We start from the raw sequence: 18,272 nt of genomic DNA on the forward strand, positions 1-18,272 counted from the left end.
TGTTTTGTCTATCTCACTCCTTCTCTCAATCTCATCGCTAGTGAGGTAGCCAAGTCAGGTACAGATGACTCTTGCAGGAGAATGCCATTACCTGTCCCAGCTTTTGGCATCACCTCTGAGAAACAAACCCCATGCAGTTTGAACAAACGTCAAGAAAGCACCGAGGAAAAATGTGAAAGGCATTTACCAGACACTGAGAGAGATGATATGTTGGTTAGAAGGATGGGAGCTCTTCAGAGGCATACCGCTAGCCCCATTCCCATACATTGTCCTCCCCTGTCAGTAGCTCCTCATCTGCTGCAGCAGTGGCAAGGGGAGCCAGTAGCTCATGAGAAGGATTTGAAGACTCTGCAGGAAACAGAAAGGTCAGAGAACAGAAGCAGATCCCTCTGAGCTTCATGCCTGGTTTGTGTGTAGCATTAGATGGGATCAGTCAGCAGTGTTGTTCCATTCTTCACACAGCCTTGAAGGATGCGTTTTACTCATTCATCATGGCATGTGTTCTGTTTTATGAAATTACTTACAGGAATGTATCCTATGAACATAAACCAGTCTGTTTTCTTTCGTAATATTTAAGTACTTCAGTTGTTAATTGCCATTCAGCATGAAAACAGTCTTTCATCTTTTGGGGGGATTTCTTTTGCAATCCATGGTGCTTTGTCCAGACTTTTATGCCAGCTTTCAAGTGAATAACCTCACATATATTTTTATGCAATCCCCAGCTTCTAACAGATCACCTACATAAGTGTGGCATTCAACATAAGTTTCCTCTTGCTCTCACTCCCTGCGCTGTAGCTAAAGATGGGTATTTGTCCATCACTCTGCAACTGTGTTTTGAGTAACAGTACCCCATGTTGCCTGAGCAGCCACTTGCCTTTGGGCTGCACAAGTGAGCATTATCATGGAACAGTGTCACTTGTCTCTCTGAGCAGTACTGTCACACGAGAAGAGAGCAAAGAACAGCTTGAAATCGCTCAGCTGCAGAGTGGTGGAACAGAAAACAAAGAGAAATTTCCAGACCCACAAAGAGATGACATGTTGGCCAGAAGAACTGGAGCTTTTCTAAAACAGCTTGGGCCCAGTGTTAAGCAGTTCCTTCCCATGCCATTTTCGAAGCAGCAGAATAAGCAGGGCACAACTACAGAACTTGAGAAGAAAACTCTGAGGTAAGAAAGTTGTGTTTCTCTCTTTCCCTTGTAGCTGGCCCTGTGGGCTGTTTGTCAAGATCTCTTGATCTGGAATACTTGCTGTTGACCCAGCAGCAGTTTCTTCCATGTTTGTCCTTGATTCTGTGCCGACTCCTTCTGCTCAGAAGATAGCAGTGCAGGATTTCTGGCCCTTTTGGTAGAGCCCTGTAAAGACTCAGAGCAGAGCTCTACCAGATGCAAAATTCTAACAGCATGTGGAAATGGATACACATAGCAAGACTGCATTACATTTGTAGAGCTTTCTGGTTAAATATGAGCTAATCATTACAAATCTTTCCAGCTAGAAATAGAGGTGCTCGATATGGTAGGTTGGATGCTTGTCTGTGGCTTAACTGGTGCCAGTGACTTCCAAACAGGAAATCTAGAGATCCCAAGATCCCTCCTGCTCGGTGTCTTCCTAAGCACCTTTGTTCAGATGCATGAGTCTATGTGGGGAAGTTGGCAGATCAAGCTTTTGAACGGAGTTTATTGGCTGGTTGAGCCACAAGCAAGTGGGAGTAGGAATGTTCCTGTTCATCAGCCTCTTCATAGTATATGAGGAGAAAGATATGCATCTGCCTGTGCGTACACAGATGAAAAATTAGTGTACAGCCCAGCCAGGAGAAAAAAACCTGTCATTTATCATAGAATTGAACGGTGGATTGGTGTTGAGAAGACCTTAAGTTGAATAGATTAGTTCAAATATGTACTTAATATTTCAGTCTTCGGTGATGTCCAGGACAATTTGTGGTTTTGTCATAGAGGAATGGAAGTACAAGCATTTGACTCTCTATTATGTTTTATGCACTTGCCTCACTTAGCTTGTCACCTATCAGCTATTTGGGTTTGTGGGGGTTTTTTTGTTAACTTACAGTTATGCTTTTCATTATGTATATGTGATTTTTCAAATGTTGCTTAATATATCTCTTTGCACCGCTGCCTTTGGCTCACTCAGGCCTGAAAAATGTCCACAAGCCTGCATTAATAGCTCTGGAAAACCCGTAATACAACCACCACAAGAACAGCAGCCAGGGCAGGAAAAATGCAATCTCCCTCCTGCAGGACAAGAGGAGACTATTTGTACTCCCCAAGTGGGTGAATGTAGCCTTAATGAAGTCCACCTTGGTCAAATGTCTAAGCTTCAGGATGTTCCTGAGGAAAATAAAATGGAAACATTGTCATCCAAGGATGAGCATCTGCAAACGTGAGCTCTCTATGGTGTGAATCACGCAGCTTGTACGCCCGTGTGCACACTTCAGAATTCAGATTGTGCATTGCCTGGTGTGTTTTCAGTCCAGACTAAAATACTGTATGTCAGTAACACACTTTTTAGAAACAAACAGAATATTTGTGTAATGCATTTTCTTTTGAAATACTGAAATGAAAGCTAATTGAAACAAAATATTCGATTACAGTATATATGTTGAATTGCAAAACAGGTTTATGAATAGCAGAGGTTCAGCTGGACTCTGCACTTTTAGAGATGTGTATCTTGCTTCTCCATGATTAGAAAATGTTGCAGTGTCAACTTTTGTACTTGATGTTCTTTTATTGTAAATCCCAGATGCAAATACGTGGCTTGCATGGCTCTAAACAAGACTGTCATTTTAGTGAATGACACTAATTTGTGTATTACCAAGTACCTTTTTTCAGCTACACCCCCCCCAAAAAAAAAACCCACCAACAACAAAAGGAAATCCTTCTCTCTTTCTGCCTATAATATTTGTCTCTTCGTGCTTCAGTAATGTTTATTCTGAGCATTGCTGTGCAATGTAACTGTTAAGTTTTGTCTCCATCCATTGCATGTGTAGCACTTGCTGTAAATGATAATATATTGTCTATTTTCAATAACTATTTTTACACCCCTTTTAGGTATAGTTCATTTAGATATAGTATTATATAATGGGGGCATTAGTATGGGGTATGGGAGGGATAGTTGGTGTTCTTACCTAGTTTGACCTCCAGATGATTAGGTAAGTCTTGCTTGCTGCATACATAATCCCTGAACAGTCTGATTCTTTTTTTGGTTATCTTTACTAGTACAGGTTGGATGTGCAAGTGACAGTTACCCAAATTATATGAGTCCAGTTGCAATTACTACTTAATGTATTTATCAACACTCTAATTTTATATTTGGTCTTGTAGATTCGGCCCCAGAACTGCTGTGTCTGATGACGCAGAGTAAGTTGTCTTGTGTTCACAAGATTCTGTTTTAAACAACTTACACTGCATGCTTTCCCGTCTTTCTACTAATTTAAAATGCAGTTGATGCCTCATTATTATTTTGCAGTGTTCCAGCAAATAAATTTTTCAGAAAAGCACTGAAAAATGGTATGCAGTATGGCTTACATTGCAGCTAAAAAGAATTTTTATATAAAAGCCCGTAAAAACTGAGCGTAACACTAATGTCCAGCTGTTGCTTAAAGTATTATTTCCTCCTCCTTTTCTTTTGTTTTTCTTCTAAATTTCCATTGCCTCTAATCAGCTACCTCTCTCAAGTAAAGAGAGTTGGGTTGAATCTGAGCTGGGTGTTGAGGAAAAAAATGAAGTATGACCTATACAGGAAGAAAAAAGAATTCCCAAAGTAAAATAAAATCCATTGTCATCTTTAGAATATCAGCAAAATGCATCTTCAGCTGTTCCTTTATTGTATTTTACAAAATTTCTCTTGAATCCCTTCTAGGTTGGGTTTAGTTTAATAAGGTACTAAACTTAATTTTTTTAAACTCTTCACCTCGATGCTTTACTTTTGACAGAAGGAGTAGGACTATGACATTTATTGCACTCAAACATTTTAACTGTGTATTGCACGCATGTCAACTGTAGTTCAGAATAGTATGCAGTCATTTAGAATGCTCTGTGAAAGTGTTAGCTATTCCTACAAAGTGCAGGCATTTAGAAGCAAAGAAATAGTTGTGAACTACCCACATAATAATGTCCTTAATATCTTCCTTCTGTTCACAGAAATGCACGACCTTCTCTGTCTCCCAGATTAAATCACAAAATAGAAAGAAATTGAGGGTTTTTTATAACAAGTATATACAGAGACTCATATATGATTTTTCACCCTTTCCTCTGATGATAAAGGCTAGAATCATGGACTGAATATTCTTTAAAAGATCTGTAATAACTTTATGCTGAGCGAAGCCTGTGTCCTCTGACCGCAGAAATCTGTTCAGTCAAATGAAGAGATAAGATGAAAAGAGCATAACACCACAGAAGTGTTATACTTAACAATGGGGACTTTCCTGCCATTTCAGAAAGCCTACTTATCTGATTGATTTGTTCATTTGTTTTCCCCCATTTTTGCATGTCTGTATTAAATGCAAACATGGGAGAAGGTACATGGAGATGCCTTCAAAGAGGCATTGCAGTGGGTTTGGCTGTATAATGTGAAACTAGCAAAGACGAATAAATCGCATTGTTTATTCCACATTGATTCTGATTTTGTTTTAAAAGGCAAAACAATACATGTTCGAGCCTCGTTGTCATCCTTTCCAGATGTGCCACAGTTTACAAAGCAACTGTTTTCCTAAACTGTCTTTTAAGTTCTTATAAATGTAAGGTTGTGTTTTTCCTTCTGAAGAACTACTTATGAAGAATCTAATAAAATTTGGCTCTCGTGTAGGAAAAATAAATTGAACTGACATCTCAAATGCTTCCAAAATGTTTGTCAAGTCTCCTTTGAAAACTCTGTAACTTGAATTTAGTCTTAGACTAGGTGCTGTTTATTCTGTCAGCAAAACTAGAAACTCCTTTGTTAGAGTGACAGAGTTTTCTTCACTGGTTAGGGTATGCTAGATACTGTCATCAGCCCTGGTCTCAAGGTCCAGAAGATGCAATACTTAGTGTGTGGCTGCTGATCAGGCCCATTGCCATCTCCCAAAGAGATGGCGCTGAATTCTGGTAGTAGCAGGACAGTCCAATGTGAGTTTAGGCTTATGCTTTATAGTTTAAGCCTGACAAGCAAATAATCGTGAGCTGAGATTTTTGAGTGTTAGTTTACTAGAGTCTGATTCTTTAGCCAGACAGCCTGTCGCTTTTTGTGTTTTACTGGGGTTTCTTAAGTGTTAGTATGCCTGTAAAATGGTAATGCAGCCACATAATAAATGCCTTGCATAATGATTTTTAACATATTCTCATAAAAATAAGTTTTTAACCTTATTTCTTACTTTTAAGTTAAACAGTCTGGGTACTCAAATCCTTGACAACTTTTTTTAGCCAACACCTGTTCAGACCTGCTCAAAAAAAAAAAAAAGGAAAAATGCCGCATATCACTGACAAGAACAACTGTAATTTACAAGAATAAAATAGTGTGACTTAAAAATCACATCATCCCAAAGTTCTAGCCCTCCAAAATACACTGTTGATCTGTACAGTGTTTTTTCCCAGATCTTTGTTAGAACAGCAGGTCTGGTATGCTGGTCAGCAGAAAGGCCTCTTGCTTCCAGATGGAGTTTGAATATGATCCCCAGAGCTTTGCTAAGGGCAGAAAAATCATGAACGTGAATTTGGTACAGTTGCATCTTTCCTATCTACTTGTATGCCATGTGCCAGCTGGCCCAGTGTGTGGTTGAAGGAAGGAGTAAATCTCATTCTGTTCATGTGGGTGTTAGTGATGGGCTGGAGCCATTTGTAGTTTATATAAGGAAGAACTAAGGAGAAAATGATGTGGGACTCATGGTGAAAGTGTCTTTTGTCAGAAGCTCAGAGTTTTAGCGTCTTGGATTATTTTCTAAGGATGAACTTGTCAGGCAGAGAAGTTGATGTAGACCTTTCAGATGGCCATGTCCATGTATTCAGGAAAGCAGGTGGTTCTCCTTAACATGTTGGTCAGAGCAGACAGAGCACAGTGCTTTGAGATGTGGCTCCTTCAGATTGCTCTCTTGGGAAGATACATGTTGCTGCAGAGTTGATGTTTGAACCTGCCTGGTTGTTTATCCATGGCAAGGAAGATCCAGCAGCAGAAAGTGACAACTAGAGTAGAAGATGCATGTGGGGTTGTAGTATAGTTTGATTCCTGGCCTAGGCTGAAGACTTTTCTAGAGTATTTGCATTGTTAACAGCCATAAAACCTTTGGTTTTGCTGTCTTTGTGCACCCTGAGAGACCCAAGTGAACACAGGGAATAAATACTAGCCTTTTATTAGGACTCATGATTTTTATTTTCCCATCCCAAATGGCAGAGAGTGAGTGCTCATGCACTGTACTAGAACCAGTTACCACTGTTTCAGGTCTTCTGTTTTCTTCTCCTGTATGTGAATGAAAGATTCTCCGGAGAACAATGACGGGTACGAGAAAGGAGCTACACAAACAGTTTGACCCAGTAGGCACAAGGTGGCAAATACTTAACACTAAAGGCTTTTCTTAGTGTGATTTTCAAAAGCTCTTAAACTGCCATAAACCCTTTAAGGGTGACTTTATTACAAGTTATGCATCTCTCAACTTACCTTACCAGTCTGCAAAATATGGCTGATATGTAAATGTTCCTTAGTAAGTGATATGCCTTTAGCTTTAAAAACAACAAAATTTGCCACCTCTTTAGGTTCTGTTATTTAGGAGTACTCCAATCCAATCCTGAGCTATGCAAACCTTAAACTACCCAAAGAGTAACCCAAACTAGTGTACCGCTCAGCACTCAGAGGGGCAGAGCACAGTAATACGCTAACCTTGCTGTTCATGCCTACAGACAAAAATAGGATGTGTATTCTGTCCTTCATTTCTGAGTAAATACTAACAGGATGGGATCTGTGCATGTCCTTTTCCATCCTTCCCTGGAGAGTGGTTCATTCTCATCTTTGCTTGCCTAAATACAAATGTTGGCTGAATATATATATATATATATGCACAACTTTCTGTGTCTAATCACTTTGATTACTATGGACACAGTCGCCTACGATTTTATCTTCATTGGGTGCTTCTCCTGCTAGTTGGCTCACTTAAAGCTATGGATGGTCATTTGGAGACTGCTGTGAAATCACTTCATATGAAACTGCATGGCTTTTTTTTTGCTTTTTGCTTTTAATGGCACAACTGAGGTCCCTTTTTACTAATAGGTGGTGGTGGGGCAGTATTAAGTACGTTATCTTCATGTGAAGATCTTTACATGATATGAATCGATGTGTAATATCAAACCATGACATTTTTTTCCTTTAACTCTCCAAAGGCCAGGGACAGAAATAGAATGTATAGAAAGAAACTGTTTTGTCCTGAATGTCAGCTTTTCCTTGTTAGGTTAGCTGTATTAATAAGTTGGTGCTGAGAGCTCTGAGTTTCTTCAAGGCAGGGAGGGGAGAGGAGGAAGTACCATTCTGTTTGCACTGTGTGTACTTCTCTGGGCATGCTCTCTCTGATTTTGTAGCAATAGCATTTAGTCAGCCACGCTGCCCCAAATATACTTCTCAAGCCTCTCTTGTTTTACACTAAAATGGAAACTTCTGTCTGCAGTGTTATTTGGAGGGGTCTTGAAAACAGTGGGAAACAAATCTTCAGAAAGTAAAATGTTCTGAACTCTGCACTGAATAGAATTATTTTAATAAGAGCTATTGATGGAGGTGTAATGTTAGTAATGCTTCTTAGTGAGAGGCAAAGTTGCAGTCAACTAACAAAAACAAGAGGAAGTTGAGGAGTATAATGCCTGAAGTACTATGGGAGCCATAGGGATGCTAACTGGTCCTTCTAGGGGACTGTTGCTTTTGGGAGCTTCATAACAGTGCAGGTGTCTGATTCTGCTGTAGCACCCTCATGTGGCTTTAGCTCTAACAAGATGGAGGAATATAAGCCTGTAAATAATGCTGCACTACTTCTTAATTCCCCCTTGTTTAGGAGTATGAGCATGTTTGACATGAGATGTGAAGAAGAAGCTGTGACTCAGCCTCATAGCAAAGCTCGCCATGAGAAACTGCAGAACATAAACAACCAGCTGAAAGAGGATGAGACCAGATGGCAAGATGTAAGTGCAATATTGTCTGTAGTGCTGGCATTGAGGCCAGCCAGCTAGGCAAAATCTACAGTTGTTCTCTAGCACTAAAATAATTGGGACCTTTTCTTTCCTTTCTTTCTCCGCGCCCCCCCCCCCCCCCCCCCCCCCCCCCCCCCCCCCCGGATTGTTACTAAAAGCATAGAAGTTCATAATTTGATGTAAATTGCAGAATACAGGGTCTTCTTCTGGTGCCTCTGCCTGTGCTCCGTGTATTTTGCTTTGTAAAAAATGTAATTAAACTGTGATTAGGTGAAAGTGGAAGCAGAATAGCTTCTAACTTTTATTAGTAAATGCCCAAAGTGACAAAACACAAGACTAAGCAGGACAATGAATAAATATGTTGGACTTGGCTTTAATAAATTTGCATAGATACAGAAAATGTTAACATTTTCCATCTTGCCCAAGCAAACAAATAACCCCTCAAGTTAGCTACACCCTGCTTGGATTAAAAGTCCTTTCCAAACCCTCTTTCCTCAATGTTTTTTTAAGCTGTCCTGGTGTTCAGCATTATCCTCAGAAAATTTGTAAGGACAGAAAAGCATGATTTGCAGGTAGGTTAGTATCAGGACTTTTAGTATCAATCCTGTTCATTCCTAAAGACTGGGTTTTTTTTAAATGAGGAATTTGGGTCATATTTTTTAATTAAAAAACCCAACAACCAAACACCAAACCAAAAACAAATACCAAAAAACCACAAACACACACACCCTCCAAACCAAAACAAAAAACCTACAAAAATCACATCTCTTCAAGCAGCTACTACAGTAATTTTCCATTATAAAGACAGCTACTGTGAGGCATCTGAGAGGGGTTTTTGGTAGAAAATTCAAGGAAAAGTCCAAAAAAGAACAGTATATACAGCTAAGAAATAACTTTTCATAGTAGAACAATGAAGGATTTCAGCTGAGAGGTCTGTATGTGTGGGAAGCCATAATTTCCCAGCAGAGATAAGAATGAGTCCAAGGGCATTCAAGAGGTTTGAGAACTCTTTGCTGTTGAATGGAAAATCCTCTGAGCTAAAGTGCTTAAGTTTTCCAGGCCCTCAGCACCTTCTGCACTGAACTAAAAGTTTTGAAGAGCCACTAAAAATGCCCTTACTGGAATGTCCTTGGCATTAAAAGGGCTTTGTGGAGATGACACTGTGTTCATGGTTGGATATTTTTTTATATGCCCGTGTTGTAAATTTGCCAACAATTAACAGTTTCATGGCGCTTTTTTTATTATTGTTATTCTAAAGAATCAGAGCTGGAAAAGATAAACATGTCTGGTTTTTAATTACAAAAAAAGAAGGAGGGCTTGTTATTAAATTTGCTAATGAAAAACTAATTTCCAAACAATAGGCAATAGTGGGAGTAGCTGAATAAAGAAATGCTTTGGTACTTCAGTGAGAATAATTAGTAACTGAGGAAAATGAAAGGCCTGTGTTTCAAGAAGGGGATTATAGACTGATAGATGTAGGTCATGTGAAGAAATACTTTAATGAGCATTCCCCTGAGTGTAATGTCAATAGTTTGTGGTTTTAAGCTAAATTAAAAGTGACAAGGTTTGTTCCTGATTTTAATAAAATAAGTTATGCTTGCAGTACCTTCTGCTGTTTACCAATAAAAATGCAATTAAAATATTTGGAAAACCATGTAATTAATGAAATAGCCTCTGAATTGAATATGTATACAGAATCTGTTTTTTATTAAAATAAAAATGCATGAAATATTAATCTGTATACTAATCTCCTGATGCTGTAACATTAATGATAAATGTGCCCCCACAGTTTCCTAGGAAGTTATTTTTCTTTGCAGAAGCTCTACAGATGTTATTTTTTACATGGAAAATTTTATTTCTTTACTAGTTGACTGCAAAGAAATTTTACAGCTTAGGAAACATCTTTATATTTTTACTGTGAAAAAGATTTTGTCTCTGTACCCTCCAGGACTTGTAAATTCATAACCCAAGTAGGATGCAAGACATAGGTGCCCATAACAGATATCTCCTGCAACTCCAGTTTAGTGTCAGGCTGACTTTTCAAGAAAGGAAAAGAACCAGAATCATTTGATCTTCTGGACAATTTTGGGCAGGCAGATTTCAAAGAGTAAGATCATTACCTCAACAAGGACATATCCATATAGCTGGATACAAACCATAGGCTTTTTGCTCTGTCATGTCTCATACCAACCAGGTGTGAGCCACTTTAGTCCCTAACCTGTGTTGCTCAGATCTGGGTCCAAAATATTGGAGGGTGTCCATGAGGAAGAATTTAAGTTTGGATACTACACTGGATTTTTCTGTCAAGAAGAAAAAAAAAAAGTATGGGTCAAACATACTTGCATGTAGTTGGCTGACAGGAGAGGCAAAGTATGGGACTATCGGCTCTCCAAGGCAGACTGTCAGTGTAGCTGTAGTTCATGGTGAAACAACATCCCTTCCTCCAATGAACTCCTGCCTCACACACATCTGATTATTAAAATTCTTCACCAAACATAGTTTTTCTACTTCGTCTTCCTGAGAAATCAGGTTTTGGCCCTAATGTTGATCCAAGTGAAAATGAGTGCCCTGTCTGGTCCTTTTAGGCCAGATTTCCTGGTGTTATTACCTAGTGTGCTTCTGCAACACTACAAAGCCTAAAAGAAAAACACCAGTGTAGCTATGAAATTCTTACTGGATCCTGCTGTTAGAAGAAAAATCAGTCAGGCAACATCTTCACTTTGTGGTATAATCTCCTTTTCTCTTTAAAATAAATATCTCTCCCTGCAGGTGCTGGGAGCCTGGTCTGCAGCCAGGAACAAGCATTGCAAAGCAGTTGGCTGAGTTCATTGGTATCTGTGGCCAGTTTTTCGCTATTTGCCTCTCTGCATTCAGGTGCTTTCCTTCTCTCACAGGACCTGGCTCGGTGGAAGAGTCGTCGAAGGAGCGCTTCACAGGATTTAATAAAAAAAGAAGCTGAGAGAAAGAAAATGGAAAGGTTATTGTCTGGAGATGGAACAAATGAGCGCAGAAAAAGCATCAAAACCTACCGAGAAATTGTAGAAGAAAAGTATGTTGTTTTACGGAAGTGCAGTGTCATGTCTGAAAACATTGTGTGCTCCATAGGTGATAAATAACTGTGGGCAGACATGCCTGCAGGCCTGGGTTGAGGGAGAGGAAAGAATGTTGATGGAGCAGGGGGAATAGGAGTGATTTCCAGCATTAATTTTAATGGCATGGTCTCTCTTGTCTTGTGTCCCTTGCCAGAGAGAGAAGAGAACGGGAGCTTCATGAGGCATACAAGAATGCAAAGTCACAGGAGGAGGCAGAGAGCATCCTCCAGCAGTACATCGAAAGATTCACTATCAGTGAAGCTGTCCTTGAGCGTTTGCAGATGCCAAAAATTCTGGAAAGAAGCCATTCAGTGGAGCCAAATTCCCCACTGAAAGACCCAAATCCTCTGAGATACTTAAGGCAACAGTCACTGCCTGCTCCAAAATTCACTGCCACCATTGAAGCAACCATTGTTCCCACCACAGAACTAGAGCCCAGCAGTTCAACGGGCCGCACATCTCCTAGCAAAAGCGTTGTCTCCAAGGCTGTGCCTATGCTGACACCCAAGCCTTACTCACAACCCAAAAATACACAGGAAGTTTTAAAGAACTTCAAGGTAGGATATGTTGTACTCCCCAAAGTCAATCAGGAGGCAAAGAGGTCATGCCTAAATCATCTGGACATAAAAATGTTTCATGCAGTTACGTAGAAAATGGTTGCAGCATTCTGATGTTACAAAATTCCGCTTCATGCTCTCTGCTGCTCAGTCTAGTGGTCTCTTCTTGGTAACCAACCTTCTTAGAAACTTGACCTGTTCAAACTGAAATATTTGTACTGGTCATTTTTTCTCAGGATAAATTTGTTTGAGGAAAGACAGAGAAAGGGAGGACCTCTAAGAAAGAAGCAATGTGTTTTCTGGGAAGGAAGTTAGGAAAGAGTATGTTGTCATAGTTTTTTTGTTTTTAAACCAAAAGGAAGGGGAAGGGGCTGTGGAGGCCCTGAAGCAGGAGCAAAGCCTGAACTGGCTTTTGTGTCAGGGGCCTGATTTTTGCCATATCCAAACAAGTGTGTCCTATTCAGCCCAGTCATAAGCCTTTGAAACACTGCAATGTGCATATATTCAGTGTGGAGGGTGCCTACTCTCAGAGTCAAGGGCAGCTTATCTCTGTCCTAAACGTGCTTCTCACCAGGGATGAATGGGAAAAGCTGCTTCACTGGTGTTAGGAGGGGATATAGGTTGTCCATGAATGTTTAGGTGAAACGATTGGTACGGGGACAGCAGTGTAACTCGGGCTTGCTGGTGAGACAGGGGGAGTGACTGCATTGGGTTGCAAGAACTATGCAAAGATTATGGCAGTAAAAGAAGTAAGAGAGTAGGGATGCCTGGAATAAGGAGGCAGCCATGAGATTTGTGGGCAAAGGGGATAGGAGGAGAAAATGAAACGATATGAAACCTGAGGAGCATATCTTTGGACTGGGTGGGTGTGGAGAATAAGTAAAATACTGAACCAGTGATGGAGAAAGCAAAGAACTGGGATGTGTTAGAGAAAACAGTCCAGAATAAGTCAGGTTTGAAGAAATCTGCTTCTCACAGTGCCCGTACCAAACCTGGAGCTTCCCCAAGTCTCATTGTAGCCTTGTCAGAAGCAGTGCAAAGCCTACTGGCATGGGTACTACCCCACCCCCCGCCACCCCCCCCCCAGCCTGCAGAACTCAGGTCCCTTTGCATCTACTGTTGCTATCTGATACTTTGCTAGTGGCATGCAGGGGTCCCTGCAGTCCTGCTGATGTCCCAGTAGCATTGCTGCCATGTATATCCATATTGTTTACTTTTTAAAAAATAAATCCATTTTGTACAGGTAGTGAAAAAGCATGATGTGATGTCTAATTTCTTGAAGTCTGTCCCAGCTCTTGTGGAAACCCCCCCACCTAGTTGAAATGTGATACTAGTAATTCCTCTTTCTCCTATACCTCTGTCGGTATTCCCCTAGAGTTTACATTTTAGACATCAGTGAACCATGGATCTTCATTTTTTTTCTGATCCATGCCACTTCTCAGAGGACCAAGATAGAAGTGTGTATCACCTTCATGTTAATGCATATATTGTTCGCATATGTGGGGAGAAACTAACTCACAGATGCTTCTATCTCCCACCAACTACCATTAAAAGTCTGTCTAGATCTTGTTGGCTTTATGTGGAAGAATGTGATTTGTCTCATTAGGAATTGTTCCCTAACACATTAGCACTGTAGCATTATTTTCCCTTGAAACACCAGTCTGTCAGTGATTCTCAGCTCTGGTGACAACATGTTGACTTGCTCCAGATCAGAAGGAAAGGAGCATGTTTGTTTAACTCTGCAGCCAGGGCATCTGTCCTGATCATTCAAACATTTGGTTTTCCTCCTTAATATAAATAGAGAAATGTCTTAGTCTAAACAGAGACACTAAAATGGATAGTGCAGCCTGCCAGTGTTTTCCTGGCTTTTTTATTTCTGAGATCTTTCATGACCTGCCTCTCTAGTAGATAATCCAGCACACACTCCCAGAAGACTTGGGGCTCAGTGTCTGCTTACACTTGCATTTGGAAATAAACCCTAAGAGTGGTAGTGTTGAGTGGATGATAGCCGTGAGGAAAGGGAAACCTTTTCATCTGAAAAGCAGTCAGAAGGGTGAAACTGTTTGCAGAGCCAGGCTGTTTCTTCTCTGCCTGAGAGCTAACTCTTTTCACCTCCCTACACATCTGTCAGAGCTGAGGATGCCCAGTGCCTTGGAGACAGCCCCTTAGTTAATCACCCTCAGATACAGAACAGACCTCTGGATGCACATATACAAGAAATCTACAGGAGGAGTTTGCCCTCAGCTTAGCACTGACAGCATATACTAACTTGGAGTACCACTCTTGAGGTATCCAAGCTGTTTACTCAACAAGTAAAGTACTGAAGATAAGTAAATGGGGAAATAAGAAGTGGGGCAGGGAGAATGAGATGGGAAGAACTTCTTTTCTTAAAACTGTGTTTCAGTTCTATAAAGCAGTTTTGACACTTGTTGCATCAGTTCACAGTTCACAGTAACAGTGAAATAACAGTGAAATAAGAGAAAAGTTCTCATAGAACAGCTTACCTCTGAGCTTGTTTTTACATGTGTTTTTTGTTTATGCAGTATCTGTGGAGAAACCTGAAGTAACTATATCACATATATATCCCAGACAGCTTCTAAGAAATCACTGATCTATGCCATTATTCCCTCAACGATTAGCAGAGAAGGTTCTGACCATATTTACTCCGTCACCTTTGCGTTGTCTCCTGTGATGACCGTTTTTCAAGGAAAGATCTCTGTGCACAGAGTAGCAAAGCCCTTCTTCAAATCTATTTAAACTCACCCCTGCTGACAAGCCTATAAACCTCTGTGCTATAGCAAGGCAGGAGCAATATGGTGTTACTGATACCTGGTCCCCTCCTGGTCTCTCTCCAGCTGGGCCCTCTTATAGTGAATGGCTTGTGAGTTCTTTGTAGCAAGACTTTTTTCATATATACCATGGCCTCTACAAACAGCCCTCCAAATTGAAGGAAGTCTTTACATGCCACCTCCATTCAGAACGTAATTACGAAGTATTAAAGTCCCAAGAGGAAGCTGTATCAGTGCAAAGGAAGAAGCTAGAGATTTTGTATTTTCTTCCTTGCTTAAGGGTTCCCACCAAGGAGCTAGCTTGACTCTGAGAACAGAGTAGTTAAACACTGTCCATGCTCTCCTTTTCATGGAGACTGCATAAAATCATCTTGTAGGAAAACAGCCATTTCTTTTATGGCCTCATGGAGAAGGTGGAATGCCAAGTTTCATTTGTTGGTTCCTTGTTTCCCTGTTATGAACAGTAAAGAAACAAGTGGATGAACTTTGCTGCTCCTGACCCTTGAAAGTTCACATGACAGTGCTTCAGAAAGCACAGTTTACTAATACTGTGATGAGGTCGTCAGGGTCCATAGCAGTTCATCAGTGTAATTAGTCCTGGAGAACCCACTTGCCTCTTGTATGAGGCAATGCAAAACCCATCAGTTTTGGTCTAAATTTAATATAATTTTGTTGTTCTTTTAAAATCCATTGATCTGTGATTCACACAAAGGGTGTCTGTATGTGACTGGGAGAACGAAATGTGGGAAACCAGGGAATCCAGAAAAATTAATACCTTCTGTCTGTATTTTGTTTATGACTCCCCTGGAATAGGGTTTTCTTCTACTTGGCCTGTTGAATGAAATGTGTGCTTGGCTCTGTCCTTTACTGATGGCACAGACTGTGTTGACAGTTGTTAATGTCATGTTGAAGACCTAATTTTTCCTTTGAATGCTAATTGCCTCAGCATATTTATTTAACTGTATTCTGCAGGTAGATGGAAAAGTCAGCATGAATGGAGAAAATTTCAATGGCGTGGAAGAGAAGGATAAGGAGTGTACAACAGTAATATTTACTCCTTCACCGAGCAGATCTCTGAAATCTGATGGAGTAGCCAGAGGGGACAAGCACCCGGTAGAGTCGAAGAAGGACCCCACAAGTGTTGAGCTCAGTTTACAGAGGCCTGCCACTCAGAGTGTGCACAAAGAGCCAACAGTAAGACCAACACGAACAAACCAGCCTTACTTTCTCTGCCAATTTTCTGTCTCATAACATATTTAATCACTAACTAATGAAATCGGAGTGCTTATGTTTGCTTTATTTCAAGAGGGTGTGCCTGGACCAGGAAAAAAAAGAACAAATCCTTTGTAAATTAAAGGCTTCTTCCTTTGAGATGTGAGTAGAGAAATGGGAGGGGAAGATTCAAAAAATTTTTTGCAGCCAGTGTCTCTTTTTTTTCAGATGTCATGCAGCTGATAAGCATGCTTTAAATGTGCTGGGCCAGGGAGAAATCGACTCTGTGTCCCAGCTATTGTGCAGATTTATTCAGCGCTTCTCCTGATGTTAGCTGATTAGATCAGCAACATAATTGGACTGTGCAAGCCATTATAATTAATCTCAGTTTTCAGTTTTCAAAGAAGAGGATGTGGATGTGCTGGCAGTTTTGAGCATGCAGCTTTCATTCTCCTCTCAGAAATATTAGAAAAGGGGATAAGCTATTGAAATGCTCAGGGGGTCCAATGTTCTTCTTAACTGCCTTATCAAAGAAACAAATTAATTTTATCTTTTCATCTTTCTCTCCCCCTCTTCCCCAGAGAAAAAGGCAGGAATAAAACTAGAGCATATCACAGCAGGAATCTAGATGCTACAAAACTGTAATACTAAACTGTGATACTAAAACCAAAACAAGAAATAAGGACCGGACTGCAAATAAAGCATGTTAAAGTGTTGCAAACAAGTGGCAGGAGAGGGAATTCTCACCGTTCTTTTCAGTGTAACAACAAAGAGACTCAGAGATGTGGTGAGATTTGAAGTATGATAATTTTTTGCTTTCATCTCAGATTTCATCCAAGCATTGGCCAGATGGATAACAGGGAGCAGATGGGGATCTGTCCCAGGATGTGATGGTTCATTCATGCCAAAGGGCTTGTGTCTTATCTAACTCCTCTGCTTCATGCCAGTCTCTGGCCACAGACAACTAAGCCATGGAGCCTGCAGCAAGCATGGGAGCTGGGGTGTGTTGTGAGCATGGACTTGATCCTGTCGGAGGGAACTGGTATAGAGTCAAAAGTGAATGATTTGTAGGGAAGCAGTCAGGCATGGCAGAGCAGAGGCTGCTTCTGTCAGAGTGAATTGGCTATAAGGGAAGAGCCAGGTAAGCACTGCATCTGATACGGGAGAGCCGGTAATGGGAATGTTTGAAGGATGGAGAAGAACCTCAGCTTGCTATAGATAGAAGTACAATGGCCATCAGGAAAATAGCTGAATGAAAGTGCTACTGTCTCCCTTTTTTAGGAATTCCAGACCAGTATAGCTGAGGAAAGTGTTGAGAGGATATTCAGCAACAGAAGCCACTATTAGGGCTTCGGTATGCTTGTACCTGTTTGATACCCTCTTATCCTTCCCTTTCTACAGCTTTGAGGATGATGTGGCCAGCTGGACACAGGTTTTTCTGTGTCCAGTTTCTGCTTCCAGTATCTTAGCCCTTGTGGTGGTACTGACAAAAGAGGCAGAAGAGTCTGAATTCTCTGATTCTTTGTGACTCTGACATTTGCAGAATATCTCCTGGTTTGTAAGGCTGAGTGCACTTAATGATGAAACTTTCTAGAGGGAACAAGTGTGCACCCAGATGGTGCTATTGACAGAGCTTCTCTGCTCTAAGGATTTTATATCTCTAGTTTCACAATTTCATCAATAATGTGACTGTGTAATGCAAGTCATTATAATTACCCCTGGTGCTTCAGCTTCAAGCAAAGGTATGTGTGTGAAGCATGTCAAGGGCAGAGCAAGAAGAGGAGACTGCTTTGAGGAGGATCTTACATGGGGAAACAAATCAAATGCATTGAGCATGATGGGGGAAAGAGAAGGAGACCTGCCTGTGGTTGAAACGGAATTTGCCAGCCTAAGTTAAGATTTACAGGTTCTGTCTTTCTAGAGGTTTGCTTCTCTTTACCCACTGCTTTGTTTTAATATTCCAGGCCCCCATGCCTTAGAATAAGGTGTAGACAGTAAGTTAGCTATCAGGCGTACAGGAGTGCCCTGGTCATGGATGAGAAAGGCTTAGATGCCAGGTTACAGAGATGGGACCTGGTACTGATGCTTGGCTTCTCCATTGTGTGTGCTGAGATGCAGGCCAGCACTGCTGACAGGCAACTCAATATGGACATGATCAGTCTGAGGCCTTACCTGCAAGAATCAGACAGCTATGCTGGACTGGCTTTGCTCAGCCTTCTCCCTATACCTATTTTACTTCAGTTTCTGGACAACTGACACAACAATGTCAGCCTATATCTGCAGAGTCTGAAACACGAAACTCATCTCTGAAGGTCTGACCTCTCCTAGGAAGTTTTGGAATCCAAATGAGCAAAGAAAAGAGCCTCCTGGGCTCGTCCCACTCCTCATAAAACAGGACCTGTTGCTAGGCAGGATGCTGAATAACCCCGTAGCTGTCACTGTGAGCCTTCCAGAGGGGAGGAAGGGTTTTGCTTT

The 18,272-nt window shown here is 40.9% G+C and overlaps 1 protein-coding gene across 2 annotated transcripts in view; it reads left to right on the plus strand.

Moving 5' to 3' along the window:
- Nucleotides 1–18,272, plus strand: part of LIMCH1 (LIM and calponin homology domains 1) — a 185,639-nt gene that overhangs the window by 135,767 nt on the left and 31,600 nt on the right. The window contains exons 13-20 of one of the 2 annotated variants that reach the window (XM_074904714.1): nt 42–365; nt 933–1,166; nt 2,143–2,391; nt 3,333–3,368; nt 8,012–8,138; nt 11,042–11,196; nt 11,394–11,796; nt 15,558–15,779. In XM_074904714.1, coding sequence (XP_074760815.1) covers nt 42–365; nt 933–1,166; nt 2,143–2,391; nt 3,333–3,368; nt 8,012–8,138; nt 11,042–11,196; nt 11,394–11,796; nt 15,558–15,779 — 1,750 coding nt within the window. The remainder of the gene's footprint in view (nt 1–41; nt 366–932; nt 1,167–2,142; nt 2,392–3,332; nt 3,369–8,011; nt 8,139–11,041; nt 11,197–11,393; nt 11,797–15,557; nt 15,780–18,272) is intronic. The other variant, XM_074904716.1, reaches the window with a different exon arrangement.

The sequence above is a fragment of the Athene noctua genome, chromosome 4 (genome assembly GCF_965140245.1).
Source record: "Athene noctua chromosome 4, bAthNoc1.hap1.1, whole genome shotgun sequence".
Lineage (NCBI taxonomy): Eukaryota > Metazoa > Chordata > Aves > Strigiformes > Strigidae > Athene > Athene noctua.